At 60.6% G+C, this 15,777-nt stretch overlaps 1 protein-coding gene across 7 annotated transcripts in view; it reads right to left on the bottom strand.

The window, feature by feature from the left end:
* PTK2B (protein tyrosine kinase 2 beta) overlaps positions 1 to 15,735 on the bottom strand; it is a 29,655-nt gene extending 13,920 nt beyond the window's left edge. The window contains exons 1-5 of one of the 7 annotated variants that reach the window (XM_026845425.1): positions 15,695 to 15,735; positions 2,904 to 3,151; positions 1,120 to 1,298; positions 927 to 1,014; positions 64 to 143 (exon numbers count right to left, since the gene is read on the bottom strand). In XM_026845425.1, coding sequence (XP_026701226.1) covers positions 64 to 143; positions 927 to 1,014; positions 1,120 to 1,298; positions 2,904 to 3,110 — 554 coding nt within the window. In that variant the 5' untranslated portion in view covers positions 3,111 to 3,151; positions 15,695 to 15,735. Of the gene's footprint in view, positions 1 to 63; positions 455 to 926; positions 1,015 to 1,119; positions 1,299 to 2,903; positions 3,152 to 3,811; positions 4,137 to 7,778; positions 7,797 to 15,694 lie in introns of those variants that run through there. The other 6 variants (XM_026845426.1, XM_026845429.1, XM_026845430.1 and 3 more) reach the window with 6 other exon arrangements.
* Positions 15,736 to 15,777: the final 42 nt, after the last annotated feature.

Raw genomic sequence — 15,777 nt, 5'->3', positions numbered from 1 at the left:
CCCAAGCACACTGCCCCAGCCCCCTGTGGCAGCAGAGGGGCCAGGACGGACGTACGGACGTACCTGAGCTCGAGGCAGCCCAGCTGCAGGGCCATGCCCTCGCTCACCTTGCTGGCGAAGTTCTGCATGTACTCGCTGCGGAGCTGCCAGGGAGAGGGGAGGTCAGGGGGCAGAGGGGACATGTGCGGGGGTGTGAGCAGGGCTGAGAGCAGGGGATGTGTGCAGGGGATGCTCACGGGGATGCACACAGGAGACACACGCAGGGATGTGTGAAGGGATGCTCGCAGGGATGCTCACAGGCGGCGTGCACAGAGATATGCACAGGGGTGCTCAGGGGATGCTGTCGGGATGCTCGCAGGGGATGTGTGCAGGGATGCTCGCAGGGGATGTGTGCGGGGGATGCGCACAGGGATGCTCGCAGGGGGATGCTGAAGGGAGACGGGATGCTCGCAGGGGATGGGCATGGGGATGTGTGCAGGGGATGCACACAAGGGACGCTCACAAGGGATGTGGGAAGGGGATGCGTGCAGGGATGCTCGCAGGGGATGCGTGCAAGTATGTGCACAGGGGATGTGTGAAGGGATGCACGCAGGGCATACGTGCAGGGATGCTCATGGGGAAGCTCGCAGGGGATGCTTGCAGGGTCCACACCCTCCCGCATCCCCGCGCTGGGCTGCCACAGGAGCAGGAGCCGGGGTCAGGGGCTGGGCCCATCTCTGAGGGGGATGCGCAGCCCCAGCAGCGGGACGGGACCACGGGGGCTCCCCAGGGTGGGAGTAAAGGGGCTGTGAGATCTTGGGGCTCCTGGGAATCAGATTTTCTGAACCGGAGAGGCAGAAACACCCTCCTGGAGCTGAGGGGGTGGATCGGGGTGGCTGGGGAGCAGACCCAGCTGGGGCTTGGAGACCCCCAGGGCCCCCTCTGACCTGCTGGTAGAAGTAGAGCAAGGTGGTCCTGTCCTCTTTGAAGCGCTCCATGAAATCCTCTGGCAGATAGCGGATCTGGAGGTCGTACCTGGCGCCGGGAGGGCCCCTCAGTGAGGACCATGCTGTAGGACCTTCCTCTCACGGGGCTCAGTTGTTCCCAGCGGGGGGTTTGGGGACAGGGAGAGGGTCCTACCTCCACTCAGCCTCCAGGTGCAGGCACTCGTATTTCTCCTGCACTTCGCCCACTGTCAGGTCCGGGTGCAGCCAGTGGATCTCGTCCGACTTGACGTGCTTCAGGCGGAGCCCGTAGCATTCAGCCAGCTTGATGTCAGGCCCAATGCGGCCGCTCACCAGGATGGACCTGATCACCTCCTGGGGTGGAAAGAAGCAGGGCTGTGAGCTGAGCAGCCCCCGCCAGGCTCCTGAGAGCAGGAAAACGAGGAGGAAATACAGCACAGCCACAATACAAATGTCCCGGGAGCAAAAACCCAGCCCCAGGCACAGCCATCAGCCCCAGTGCTCCCCATGTGGAGCCTCCAAAGGTGCCTCCAGCTTGCTCTGCAACAACCCACAGCCTGAACATATCTCATCCAACCTCCCAGAGCTGTTCTGGTCGGGGATAAAAGCCCAGCTGGGTCATTTCCACCCTTCCTTATGCTTCAGCTGAGCTACACCTGATGCACAGCCTCAGCTATGAGCAGACAGCAAAGCAGAGATCCTTGTGGCCGGTGAGCTTGCAGCACAGCTGGTTTCTCCTGCCCCAGAACAGGACCCTGCCAGGCTTCCGCTCTCACTCTGGTAGCCAAAAAGCCAACGAAAAGCTGATGGCTGTTGACACAACCGGTTGCCAAGCTGTCCCCGGTGAGGAGTGACCACCTCCGGCCTGCTCCTGTGTCCTGCTGGCTGCGCCTCCACGCCCGCCTTGGGGACAGCAGGACTGTTGCCATTTTGTGGCATTCCGTGGCCATTTCACAGCTTTGCTTGCGTTTCCCCTCCTCAGGCATCTGCTTCCCAGCCTGACGAGTCCTCTCCTGCTTCCACCACTCCTCTGAAACCTTCTGCTATGCCCACAACCTCCTCCAGGACTTGGGGGGAGGGGGACAGCCCTGTTCCCCTCCATGAGCCACCAGTTGAGGAGCAATCCCCAGCTCAGCTGTCCTTTGGTCGCCTCCCTGTGACTTCCCTGCAGCGCAGCGACCTGAGGACTTGCCCCAGGAGAAGGCACAGCATCACCCCTTGCACCCAGGACGTGCATCTCTCCTGAGGACACCAACCCAGCAGCACCCAAGGGCAGGGCTGCTGCTGGCTGGCAGGTCCCCAGCACCCACACGTCTTTCCCTGGGCTGGTAGGAAGGGTGAGGAGCACATTTCCAGCCCAAAGCCACCACGTCCATAATGGAAAGGCACCAATATCACCTTCGCTGTCCTCCCAAGAGAGGGCAAGAGAGAAAGAGGTGCCACTGGCCCCAGAGCTGGGTGCACCCCTGGGGTATCTCGAGGTGGCAAAGCCACCCAGGCAGGCAGTGACATCGCAACGTGGCCAGGGGAAATGCTGAGGGCTCCCTCACCACTGAGGGATGGAGGCAAGGTGGGGACCCAGCCTCCCACCTGTCCTCTGGCCTCCTCCCACTGCTCCCTGCATTGTTGTGCCCGGGGTTGTCTTCTCCAGGGTGAGATGAACCCAAAACTCCTCTCTGCTGCCCGTGAAGGGAACCAGCAGCAACTCGTTGGGGCTGATCCTCGCTGCAGGAACTGGCAGCGGGGCCAATGAACCCCTTGCCCTCCCCAACCCCACTCCCCGGGCCACCAGAGATGGCCACATTTTCTCCCCGCTTTCCAGGTTTTGGTGCTTCTCAGCCACGGGGCCCTGGGGGGAACCACATCATGGGAAAGCATGTCTGGAAGGAAGGTAGAGCTGATGCTGGGGGGACAAAACAGCCCGTCCACCCCTGCCCTGTCCACCCCCTGCCCATGTACCCGTATCTCCGTCGTCACGGGGCACTTCACCAGCTTGAAGTTCTTGCCCATGTTGAAGCTGTTGCTGTAGAAGCAGACCTTGAGGATGCGCATCTCCTCCTTGTCCATCTCCAACGTCCCCATGCCCAGGGTGGCCTCCAACGTCCCGGCCAGGCTGCGGGAGGAGCTGCTCCGGGGCCGACCCAGCGTGTCGGGGATGGCTGACATCCTCACCACACCTGGGGTGCTAGGAGCTGAGCATCCCTTCCCTGCGGGAGAGAGACCGCGCTGGCGGGGGGGGACCCTGGGGACAAGGTGAGGGGTCACCCTGCAGGGTGGGGAGAGGGTCGGGGGGATGGGAGTGGGAGAGGAAAGGGGGACACCCTGGGGTGGGTGGGGAAGGGAAGGAGGAAAGGGACAGAGACGTGGAGATGGCGGAGATGGAGAGAGAAAACAGAGAGACAAACGGTGTCCCCCCTCCTGCTACAGGGTCCTGGCCATGCACGGCCACTGGGTGCCATGGGACCCCAAGCCCAGCTCATCCAAGGACAGCCTTGTGTCCTTGTCACCTCCAGAGCAATAATTGTGTCCTACCACCTCCAGAGCAATATCTCCGTGTCCTTGTCACCTCCAGAGCAATAACTGTGTCCCCATCACCTCCAGATCAAGACCTCTGTGTCCCACCACCTCCAGAGCAATAACTCCATGTCCCTGTCACCTCCAGAGCAATGCCTCTGTGTCCCTGTCACCTCCAGAGCAATGCCTCTGTGTCCCTGTCACCTCCAGAGCAATGCCTGTGTCCCTGTCAGCTCCAGAGCAAGAACTGTGTCCTCGCCACCTCCAGAGCAAGACCTCTGTGTCCTTGCCACCTCCAGAGCAATATCTCTGTGTCCCTGTCACCTCCAGATCTCAGTGTCCCCAGCACTCACCATTTTCTCCCCTCCACGAAACCCGGGTGAAAGGTTCAGGCTGCAGTTTCCCAGCGCAGGTACCTGCAGCTGCCACTGTGGTTCAACAATGTGACCTCCCAACCGAGATGGATTTGGCAGACAGCTTTGCAAAAAAAACAATAAAAAAGCAAAACGGGGCAAGCAAGACGGGTTCCTTCTCCCCTGGAAGGGCGATAGTGGTTTCTATTGATTTGCTATTTTATTTTTAGAGGTGATAAAACCCTGAGGGGATGAAAAATGTCATTTGAGACAGAAGGGAAGTGGCTTGAGTTTTCCCTTTGCTAAAAAAAAAACCATTTAACAGGGTATGTGGGTCTTGGATGATCCGAATGGATCCAAAATTTCTCTCTTCACGTGGCTTTTAGGTTGCAAGTCGGGCAGGGCTGGCACGGAAGAGGGTTTGCTCTGAGTTGATTTCTCCACCTCTCTGGGCATGCACCTGGGCTGAGGCTGGGCAAACTCAGCTCACATAACGCACTACGAGCAAAGGTGTTTGTCTCAGCTTGGCCACCAGCTTCCCAGGAGAGCAGGGAGCCTTGCACAGAGCCTGAGCGAGCAAAAAAAGCCCAGCCAGCACAGCTGGATGCATGGGATAAATCCATGTTTGCAAGGACTTCCTCCAAAATGCAGGTTTTTTGGGTGTGAAATTTAAAAAAAAAAAAAAAAAAAAAAAAAAAAAAAGTGGAAGTTTACCTACTAGGCTGCTTCTGAGCTGGAACCCCGGCTGAGCCCAGGCCTCAAGTTACTGATTAAACAGCCAAGAAGCTGTTTGCGAACTGCAGCGTTGCAGCTCTCACGTGTGTCACTCCGGATTTACCACACGGAAAGGTCCCGGCATGGCTCTGGCAGGTGTGGGGGGGAGGTTCCTGGCAGGGCTGGAGGGGCTGGGAAGGGGCTGGGGTGCTCTGAGGGTCTCCCCAGTTCTGCCTGGTGAAGGTAAACGGGGTGAGGAGCAACAGAAGGTGCTGCAGGGGGTGGGATGCAGGATGTCCCATACACCCCCATGTGTGGGGCTGAGGGTCCCCCCCGATGCCCACGGGGGTCAGACAGCTGAGACAGCCTCAAATATGGCAACAAAGGGGCTCAGAGCATCCCTTGTCTCCCCAAAACTCGCTGCTGGCTGCCTTGGCACCGGCGCAGCTCGCAGGGACCCCCGGCAGCACCAATTTTGGGACACACACACACACACACACACGACAGCAAGGACAGGCCACTGTCACCCTCGCAGGGCTTGGGGGGAGGCTCTGCCCCACGCCACGAGCTTCCCCCCCCCAGCCTCTGCAAAACCACACACCTGCAGCACGGGGGTGGCAAGAAAAACATGCAGCGAGGAGCTGCCGGCCGGAGCCCTTCCCGAGGCCGCTTGCCGAGTTTTCTTTCCCCGTTTCCCCATTTCTCCTTCCTCGCTGGGATCTGCACCATCATTTTCACAGCGCTTAGAGGCGGCTTCGCTGTAATTACAGCCCCGTGCGCGCTTAGCGGGACGCTGTGTGCTGCCTCCCGCGAGCTTCGTCTTTTTAAAGCAACTCTCCTGACTCACTGGGCCTAAAAATACGCGCGGCGTAGCCTGGCACTTTCAGGTCCGTACAAAAGGTTTCGCTGGCAGCGGTGCAATGCGTGGACGGCCCCAGACTTTGTTTTCCAGGTTTCTCCAAGGGAACGAGGAAAGAGGCACCATAATCTCGATGGAGAACTGCTACGACAGCGCTGGGCTGCTGCAATATTCACGGGCCGGCCGCGAGCCCGGCCGTGGGCACACGCACGTGAGTTCACGTGCATTTTCACAGCGGGTTTAGGGTTTGTTTCTTTTTTTCTTTCCCCCGCAGCAGCATCTCAGGCTGCACCGGGAGGACTTTGCAGCAAGCCACATCCTTTGCAGAACATTTCTCCAGCCAGCTCTCTGCAGGTGATGCACCTTTATTAGGCACGTCCCCTTCTCATGGGGGCTGCAAGGCCTGGATGAAGTGGGGACAAGCAGAGCATCCCCCCGTCACAGAATCCCAGAATCCTTCAGGCTGGAAAAGCCCCTCGGGATCATCGAGTCCAACCCTCAGCCCGACTCTACACAGTTCTCCCCTACCCCACATCCCCCACAGCTCATCCCAACGGCCCTGAAACCCCCCCAGGGATGGGGACTCCCCCCTCCCTGGGCAGCCTGTTCCACTCTCGCACCACTCTTGCTGGGAAACATTTTCTCCTCCTGCCCAGCCTGACCCTCCCCTGGGGCAGTTTCCAGCCGTTCCCTCTTGTCCTGTCCCTGATCCCCTGGGAGCAGAGCCCAGCCCTGGCCTCTCTGCAATGTCCTCTCAGTGAGTTGAACCTACAGCCACGCCGGGGAAGCTGAGTCCATCCCTGCAAGTGGTATCATGGATGCTCCGTGTCTGAGTGACACCAGCCTGCAGACCCCATCTGCGCTGTGGCTGACAAGCATCAGGCTGTGCTGGACAAGGGTTTCCCACTCAACCAGGTTCAGCCAGCCACAGGGTCAAGTAAAACCAGCAAAGCCCCGTCCCAGCTCGGCAGCAAGAGCAGAGATGCTTTGCTTCAGGCTTCGCTACAGCCCTCACTGTGCTGCAGGAGAGGCGGGTACCTGAAGAGCTTCACCTCTCAGAAATATCTAAAATAAAAATATCCTCTGCTAAATAGCTAAAAAGTGAACCCTGTGTCCTCTGGGTTCCAAGGAGGTGGTGGGGTGGGGGTGACGGCCTGAGCCAGCCCCTGGGGAGGGGGAGCTCAGCTCTCGGTTGAGAGGGGTGATGGTGACTTAGGAAGCACGCCGGTACTTCTCAGGGCACACAGACCAAAAACATTGTGCTTTGGCTCTTTTTTTTTTCCTCCCTTTGTTTTCTGCTTTCTTCCGCCAGCCCCATTCCCACAACGTATCTCCTCACACCCAGGGAACCCATGGAGCCAGGACCCGGGCTGGATGTCCCCTCCATGTCCCTACCCTGATATCAGAGAGATGCTGCTGGGGAGCGGGCTGCAGAGAGCATCCCACAGAAAACATCCCGCCGATAAAATCCCACAGAAAACATCCCACAGAGAGAGTCCCGCTGCCCCTGAGCAGGCCAGGGCTGGCCGCAGCCAGCACAAACCAGGACACATCCCACATTTCCATGTCCCCTCAAGCCCAGCACGGACGCGAGGGACGGCTCCGTCCCCTCCAACCGAGCACCCCACAGTCTCGCAGCCCCCCCGTGGGCCAAGATGCCCATTCAAATTGAAGGCAGGAGGAGCAGTGAAGGCAGTGCCTGCACCCTGCCTGCACCGCGGGTGTGCAGCACCCAGGGGACACATCCCCAGGGCCCGTGGCCACAGCCCGAGCCCCCTCTACCACCACCCCCTGCCCACTCTCCTCCCCTCAGGCGTGGGGATGCGTCCCACGGGGTTGTCCCCGCTGGGGACAGAGCCAGGCTCCCATGGGACACATCCCATGACGCAGCCCCGGCAGGGCACGCAGGAACAGAGGAACCCACGAAATGAAACCGAGAATGCACACCGCTGCCACTGCCACAACCATCCCTTTGCTGCAGCCTGGGTGGCCCCCCCAGAAGTCCCCATTGTCCTTCTCCTGTGGGTGACACCCCAGAAGGGCCCCGTAGAGGCTTAGAGCCACCTCCCGGCCTGCGCCCCAGCACGGCCCCGGACCAGGAAGTTTTTCCGGTCACTCCCACGCTCTTGGAAAAGTTTTGGTGCCCCGGGTGTTGTTTCCTTCAGCCCTACCCCGAGCTCCAGACACACCTGGGCTGAGAGCCACGGCCTCATCCTGCCCCACCAGGGACAGGCTGAAACCCCGCCGAGCCCCCTCCCCGCCTGGGTGTGACGAGTTGGCATGTGCTCAGCCCTCCGCTCACCTCCTCCAGGTGAAGGGTCAGGGTCCCACCGCCGCACCCCGGGGCACCCAGGCACGCAGGGGAAGGGGGAGCAGGAGGCAAGAGGCACTTACGGAGAAGCGGCCGTCCCCTCTGTCCCCACACCGAGCTCGCGCTGACGGAGCCGGCGCTTCCTGCTGCGGCTGACAAGTGTGCGCAGAGGCATTTGCATAGCACCCAGGCAGGCAGGCGGGCAGGCAGGGCCCACGCGCAGGCACGCTCACGCACGTGCCGCGAGCGGCTGCTCGAGCCCATCCTACAGATGGGGAAACTGAGGCACAGCTCACTCAGCCCGGGAGACCAGTTTGGGTGGTCCTGGTGTGGGGGAAGCGGATGCAGGCAGCAGGCAGAGCAGGCAGAGCAGGCAGCTCGCATCCCCCCTCCCCTGCGAACCCCAAAGCCCAGGTGCCACTGGGTGACGCCGCAACCCCAAAGCGTCTGTGCTGGGGGGGGGGGGGCAGGAAGAAAGGGACGGGGACAACGGTGACCTGTGTCTTACCTGGGCCACCCAGGAGGGTCTCTGGCTGCCAGCCCAGCCCCCGGGCTCCATCATCCCTCACGCCAGGACCCAGTGCATCCCACCCCAAACCATCCTGCCTCTTCTCTCGGTGGCCCCCGAGTGGGATCCCAGCTCCAGTCAAGGAAAATGCAGCCCCGGGGGCAACCCTGTCAATGTGGGGACCCCAGCCCAGCCTGAGTGACCCCGGGGAGCCACATTCCTCAATGGCAGGGGACAGTGCAGGCAGGGCCCCAGCAGGCAGGGCTGCCTGCTCTGCCCCAGGCCCTTCCCCTATCTATGCAGGTATTTAAATGACTCACTATTTATTGCTCCGGTTCCCCGGAGGAACAGACAGGATCTCACTGTTTGGCACCTACAGCCCCACACTCCAGACTGAAACCAGTGAGTTTCCACCATGGAACTGGGAGCAGGGATGGGTGCCCTCCAAGAGATGACCCGCAGTGGTCCAAGCACCCCTGCACACTCGAGTCTTATCTCTCTTTTCCCGTATCTACCCCAAATCTGCCTTGCCCAGCTCCCATCCATCACCTCAGCCCTGTCCCCAGAAGACACGAGGATCTGGGTTTTGCCTCCCCACCACAGGTTCTGGGCTGGCAACACAAAAATATGCCTCAGGGTGCTGCTGGGAGCTCCACGATGGTTGGGAGCTGAACTCCAGCCAGATCCAAGCCTCTGCTGTGGAGTGCCATGCTGGCTGTCCCGTCTCCTTGCACATGCCACCATCCCCTCTTCCCCCAGTCCTGGATGTCTCCCCCCTTTCCCACCAACGAGGATTTATTCCTGTGGGATTTCACACTGACCCATCCCTGGCACACGCTCGATGCTGCCTGCTTAGTAGTGGGACACGACAGCCCTCAGAGGTGGGATGTGAGGTGGGATGGCAGCAGGGAGCGTGGCCCAGTGGTGGGAGCTGGCTGGGGGGTACAAGGACCGTCCCGCCACCCCCAGTCCCCCCCTCCCAGGGCAGGCAGAGCTGGGGCAGGCTGGGGACTGAGGGCTCCTCACGTGATGTCCCCACAGAGGAAGCCTGCATTTCGCAAAGCAAAGGAAATGACACAGGCTCCGGCTGGTGAGAAAGAGCTGCCGGGAGCAGGGTTAGAGCAGGTACAGAGGTGCTGTTGCCTCTGCTGAGGGACCCCAAAACACCCCCTCCCGCTGACACCCCCCATCCTGGGTGCAGCAGCTCCCCACGACAGCCAAAACCACCCCCAGCAGACGACGAGCATCCCCCAGACTTTGATCGTGTTTCTGCCTGACACCCATCTTGGACAACAGCAGCCCAGGACCCCTCATCCTGTCTCCTGCAGGGGGGTTATCGCCTCCCCCAGACAGACACCCCTCTTTTTTCAGACTGGGCAAACATCCCTGTGGTTGGTTTTGGGTGCAAGACTGGGCATGGACCCGCATCTCATCTCCCCCCTCATCCCCCACCTCCCGTTCCGACGCTGCACCCAAACAGCCGGTGAGACGGCCGGTACGTGCTCCCGAGGAATTAGAAATAAGGCCCGGAGAGCTGCCGTCAAAGCCCACGCGCAGCAGCTCAGCTGGAGGGGGTGACTCAGGCACGGGGGAAAGATCTCCGTGTTCCCGGCGCAGAGCAGCGCTGTTTATCCGGAGCCGGGGATGGGATGAGGCAGGACCATCTGGGGAGGAACGGCTCACTGGGAGATGGGGACGGCGGCTTCTCGGGGAGAAGCTGCCACACGCTGGTCCCCCAGGTGCCAGGATGCCAGTGAGAGGCTCCCCATGAGGGTGTACAAAAGACAGGGGGGCTCAGGGACCCCCAGTCTCGGGTTTTTTTTGACCGTGGTCCATGTGGTGTTTGGTCCTGAAGACAAAATGTCCCCCCTGAGCTCTGCTAACTGCCCCCAGCCAGGTCCTCCCTGGGCAGGGAAGCCCTGCAGCCACCCTCCAAGCATTTTGTGGGCCCTGTGGCTGCAGGGGGAGGTGTCACAGCATCCTCCCCCCAGGGCAGACTGCTGAGGTTTCAGATGCAAGATTTGCTACAAAGATCCCTCCTGGTCTCCATCCTGAAGGAGATCTTCCTGCCAGAGCTGCCTAAGCTTTGCTCCTCTGCCACGCCAGAGCCGTCGGCTTCTCCACGCTGCTCCAACCAGGAGCAATCCCACGGCCACATGGAGAAAAGACACCCCCGTACTGAGCAGCCCCAGGCTTTGCAGGAAGAGGGGTCCACCCAAAATCCCTTATCCTTTATGCCAGGAGAGAAACAACTCACACCTGAGCCAGCAAAACTGCGTTTTTGTACTCCCCTGCCTGCAGTGCCAGACACAAAAAGGATCACCAGCAGGCTCTGAGATCCGGTTTCCAGCCTGTCCTAAGGTCCCACAGCCCTGGGGGGTCATCCTGGGGCTCCATTCTTAAAATTAGTAACATAACTATCACTTGGTCTGTGTTTCTTTTCTTGCATATCTGCAACCAAAAATGGGTCCAACACTGCTCCAGCCAAGAATGAGGTGATGTTGGTGTAAAGCAAAGGGTCAAAGGTGCTAATAGCCTGGAAGAGCTCCCCAGATCCGGCCTGGGGGCTCTGAAAACCCTTGACAGCAGTTGCACGGGGGGGTGCTGGGGGATGCTTCTTGCTCTGGGATGATGCAGGAGGACGGGGCTAAGACACCACCCCCAAGCCAAGGGGCTGGAGCAGGCTGACAGGGCTCAGCACCCCCCACCAAACCAAACCACCCGAGCTCACACAACAGTGTCAGACTAAAAATAACCCATGAGTGGCACTGAAAGCCTCCCCCCGGGGAGGGGAAACAGCTTCCCAGGAACAGGGTGGGAGTATTTCCCCCTAAGCTTTCTGCGGGAGAAGGAAGCGGAGCGGGCGAGGGCTTGCGGCATCATTTTTGGCACGGCGGGAAGTGTGCCGGTGGGTCCTGGTCGCTAAGCATCCCGGTCGCCAGGCAACCCGTGGGAATCACGGGAGATGCTGCTCCTGCTTCATTTTGGGAAAGAAAAGGAAAATAGAGGTTCTGGGGTAGAAACACACCCACCCACCCCCCTTATGAGTGATGCTGGGAGGGCATTGGCCCTGGGATGCGGCTGGCACCCCCGCACTGAGGTACCCATCAGGGTCCCTGCCGCTGGTTTTGGGTGCTTACACTAATTCCACTTATCTTAGTTTTAGGAAGAAAAACTCATCTCTTCCAAAACTCCTGGCTAGGTTGTAGCTTTTTTGGCAGAAATTTCCTGGGAGGGTGCCAAGCTGCAGCTCCTCCAGCGCTTACCCCAAGCCCTTCCCCTGCACCAACCGGGAATTTCAAGCTCCAGCTGCTTCTCCACAGCCTGGAAAAGCCCTCGGCTGCAGTCACACCCGCACGGCGACAACTTCCCCGGGCCCCAAACCCCGAGCATCGGTTTGGATGGGTTGGCAGAATGGGGAGAAGTTTGCATTTCCCGGGAGAATTCAGCTGCGTTTGGGGGAAATGAACTGCTGTCACTTCATTAACCATTTTATTTTCTTGCTCGTCAGTCACTCCTAGCACGTGCTGGCACGCTGCTGCCCAGTGCTTACACAAGACTGGCTCACCACCAAACTGAAAGTTTTTTTTACCCGTTGCAAAGTTTTCAGCCCTTTTTCTCAGAAAGACAAACGTTTGAAATAATAAAATAAACCAAATGACACCCCAAGGTGCCTTCAGCTCTCCTCCCGCCTGGCCTGAGCTGCAGACGCACCAGCTCAGGCCAAAACACGACGTTTATTCCCCTTGAACTCCCCCAAACTGGGCGATTTCTAAACTTTTTTCTGTACCAGGTCCCTAGTTTTTGACCTCAAGTTTTTCTTCTGAATTGGGCCCAGGGGGTGCAGGTCCCAGAGGGGGAAAGGCAGCGACATTTGACATCACCCCATCTCTGCCCAGGGCCAGGGCTGAGCATCCCGTGCTATAACCTCTGCAAGGGGAAGGGTTTGGGGATGGGGGGGGGGATTTCCCACCTGAAATCCCTCCCTGCTTCAGCCTCTGGAGATAAAACCAGGCAGCAAAACACCCTGGTTTCTGCCAGGTGGAAATTCCCCGGTTGCTTGAAGCAGCCTCGGCAGGGCCCCATGGGGACAGGCCAGATCCTGGCAGGTATTTTGCCTCTGGCTGTCACAGCAGAGGGGGGTGAAGACAATTCCCTTTCCTCCTCCTCTTCTTTCTCCTCTGTCCTGTGCCCTGCTGTGGGTCAGAGCAGGGAAGGGGGGCCCCAATCAGCCCCCCCAGCCCTGCAGCCTGGCTCCCCACCTCCCTGGCACACAGCATTCCCCTGCTCCAGCGCAGCAACAGCTGGAAGGGGGGAGGTAAAACCTCCAGGTGGGGCACAGGCAGAGCCCAGTGACGGGCCCTGGGAAGGGGAGAGGAGATTTCCTTCAGGAGGGACCGCAGGGGGGGAGCTGGGCAGGGGGGCTGGGGGTGCGATACGGCAAGGTGTGCGGCATGGCACAGCGTGTGGCATGGCTGGGTGTGTGACACGGTGAGGTGTGTGACATAGCAGGGCGCAGTGTGGCCGGCTGTACGGCGTGGCACATCACGCAGCTTGTGCAGCGTGGCACACTGTGCAGTGTGGCTGGGTGTATGATACGGCACGGTGTACAGCATGGCCAGGTGTGCAGCGCGACTGGGTGTGCGGTGTGGCGCATCGTGCAGCATGGTTGGGTATGCAGTGTGGCACATCGTGCCGTGTAGCTGGGTGTGCAGCGTGGCTCAGTGTGCAGCGTGGCCGGGTGTGCAGCGTGGCTCAGTGTGCAGTGTGGCTGGGTGTGCAGCGTGGCTCTGTGCAGCGTGGCTCAGTGTGCAGCATGGCCGGGTGTGCAGCGTGGCTCAGTGTGCAGCATGGCACAGTGTGCAGCGTGGCTCAGTGTGCAGCATGGCACAGTGTGCAGCATGGCACAGTGTGCAGCGTGGCTCAGTGTGCAGCGTGGCTGGGTGTGCAGTGTGGCTCAGTGTGCAGCGTGGCTGGGTGTGCAGCGTGGCTGGGTGTGCAGCGTGGCTCAGTGTACAGCGTGGCACATTGTGCAGCGTGGCTCAGTGTGCAGCGTGGCTGGGTGTGCAGCGTGGCTGGGTGTGCAGAGTGGATCAGTGTGCGGCGTGGCTGGGTGTGCAGCGTGGCTCAGTGTGCAGCGTGGCACATTGTGCGGCGTGGCCAGGTGTGTGACATGCAAGGTGTGTGACACAGCAGTGCGCAGCGTGGCCGGGTGTGCGGCGTGGCCGGGTGTGCAGGACCTCATAGAGGGAGCCTGAGGCTCCCCCGTTACGTTTTGGCTCACATCCGAGGCGCTACTTGCTCGGCATGGAAGAAGTGGCGCCCTAAAACCGTCGGGTTTTTCCCCACGGGGAGCCCCGCTCGTTGCCTTCAAGCGGCTCTTTGCTCAGAGGAGCCGTGGCCTTCGCAGCCGCTCACAGCGCCCCAAACCTGCAGCGCTTCCTTCCCCCCGCGGCACCCTCCTGCACAGCGGGGCCATCCCAGTCCAGCCCAGCGCACCAGCTAACCTTACTGGTGAGTACAAGCAGGGAGAAGCCTCCCCACACACCCCCCCACCCCTCCAGAATGTGGCTGCTGGGTTTTTCCCTGCGGGAACCACAGTTCTGCTGAAAGTTTTTTTTTTTTAGCCATTTTTGAACATGAAACATAGCAAAGTGCCCCAAAACGAAAAGTCCTGCAAGGTTTCCCCAAGCGCTGCCGGGAGCCATGTCTCCCAACGCGTCGTGTTCCTGTTCCCTCTTCAAAGCCACTTCCCCAAACAGAGCAGGACGGCCTCGCCGCGATGCCACCGCCGCCACCGCCGCTGTCCCTCTGCGTCCCACGGGAGCTGTGGGCCAGCTGGGGAAAAACAGCCCAGCCAGAGGGATTGCCACCCCTCGGGGGGATTTTCCATGGAAAAAGTCTAATTTTACCCTTGTGGTTCCCCAGGGGAAGGTCTCCCTGGGATTTTTTGTGCCTTCCATATCAGGTTTTACCCCTCCTGCTTGCCAGGATCCCTCAGTGGAGGAGACACAGGTATCGCACGGTGCGATTTGAAACACAAGCAACACTCTGCACGAAAGGTTCCCAGCTCCGTCTACCCCTCATGAGTAATAACTCTGCCAGCAAAAAAGCAAAATGATTCAGACGCTGCTTTCCCAGCCCCCAGCGCCTGGAAAGAGCCTTTATGCTAAATATTAATAATAGCTGAGCGTGAAGGCACGGAAACGCAGAGCTTGGGGACTTGGGGCACTTGTGTGTGTCTCACTAGCGTGTGCGAAGCTTCGCTGGCAAAGTGAGGGTGTGTTTCCCGTGCGTGTGAGCTGCGTGGGCATCCCCCACCATCCTTCGCATCCTCCGTGGAATGTGCAGCCCCCCCATCCCCTGTGGGCACTGCTCTCTGATGCCCGCGGCTCTCCAGCCGCACGCAGCCTGCTGCTGCGCAGCTCTTCTCGCTCCCGTTCTCACCCGTGCGGGCAAGGCTGGGAGCTGCCCATTGGGGCTGCGGATCCCGAAGGATGAGCCGTATCCCGACGCGCCCTTCCCTGCCCGCTGCCGGGAAGCTCGTGAACACCCGGGTTTGGCTCAGCTATGAGGATCGATCACCTGTGGGAGCGCAGAGGTGAACTCGCAGCATCCCCCCTGCCCTCGCCACGCGGCTGATGCCAGCAGAGCGCTCGGAGGTGATTTTGCCTGCGAGTGGGAATGGGACCGTTCCTGGGGTGTTCCTGCACCCCAACAAGCCCTGCTGTCACCCCTTCCCCAGGGCTTCCTCCAGCACAAAGACACCAAGGAGGGGTAGGTGACAGATGCAATGGGATACTACAGCTGGCTGTCCCCTCCCCGACAGACTTGGTGGACCCAGTGGCCACCTCACCCTGGAAACACCCCTGTGCTGGCCGCAGGTTCAGGCTAAGACTGGGGGGGAGCCCCCCCAAGACCCACCACACTCAGTCCCTGCCACCAACGCTGACCTCTCCCCAGCTCCCTGCCCTAAGGCTGGTACCCCTGGCTCATCAGCGGCTCCCTGCCACCTCCCTGGGACAGTCCCAGCCCTATGCAGCACCCCCGAGCCCCCCTGAGTGCTTTCGGATCCCAAGCCAAGTGGTCAGACACCCCTGAAGATCCCCACAGGCGCTGGGCCGCTGAGCGCAGGAGAGGCAGGAACTGCCCTGCTGTGGGGCAAACCCCGAGGCTGCCCAGAGATATCAGAGCCCGGGCACCTCCCATCGCTGGCAGCAGGGTGGGAAGCACTGTACCCCCCTGCCCTCCCGTCTCCACAGCTCCCGAGCACCCCAGTATCGCTGCCACACATATGGGGAGGGCTAGGGAAGCCCTGCCTGGCCACCCACCCGCAGGCAGGTGACTGGATGGGTGCTCTGGGGAGGGGACCCCCACTATGGGAAAGGGTGCCCCAATCCCGCACCCACCCAGCCTGCCCACCCTTGGCTCTCCCCCCTTCCCCCCCGGCACCCAGCGTGCCCCCTTCCAAGAGCGGGCAGAGGTTCTCACCTTGGTGGAGGACAGGGGAGCTGCCTTCGCCCCCCCGGCCGGTCCCGCTCGCCACCACCGGCGGGGAGGGTTGGCCCGGTGGG

This window comes from Athene cunicularia, assembly GCF_003259725.1.
Source record: "Athene cunicularia isolate RWA chromosome 3 unlocalized genomic scaffold, athCun1 chr3_part1, whole genome shotgun sequence".
NCBI classification, from domain to species: domain Eukaryota; kingdom Metazoa; phylum Chordata; class Aves; order Strigiformes; family Strigidae; genus Athene; species Athene cunicularia.
This window is presented reverse-complemented; position numbering and strand designations above follow the sequence as displayed.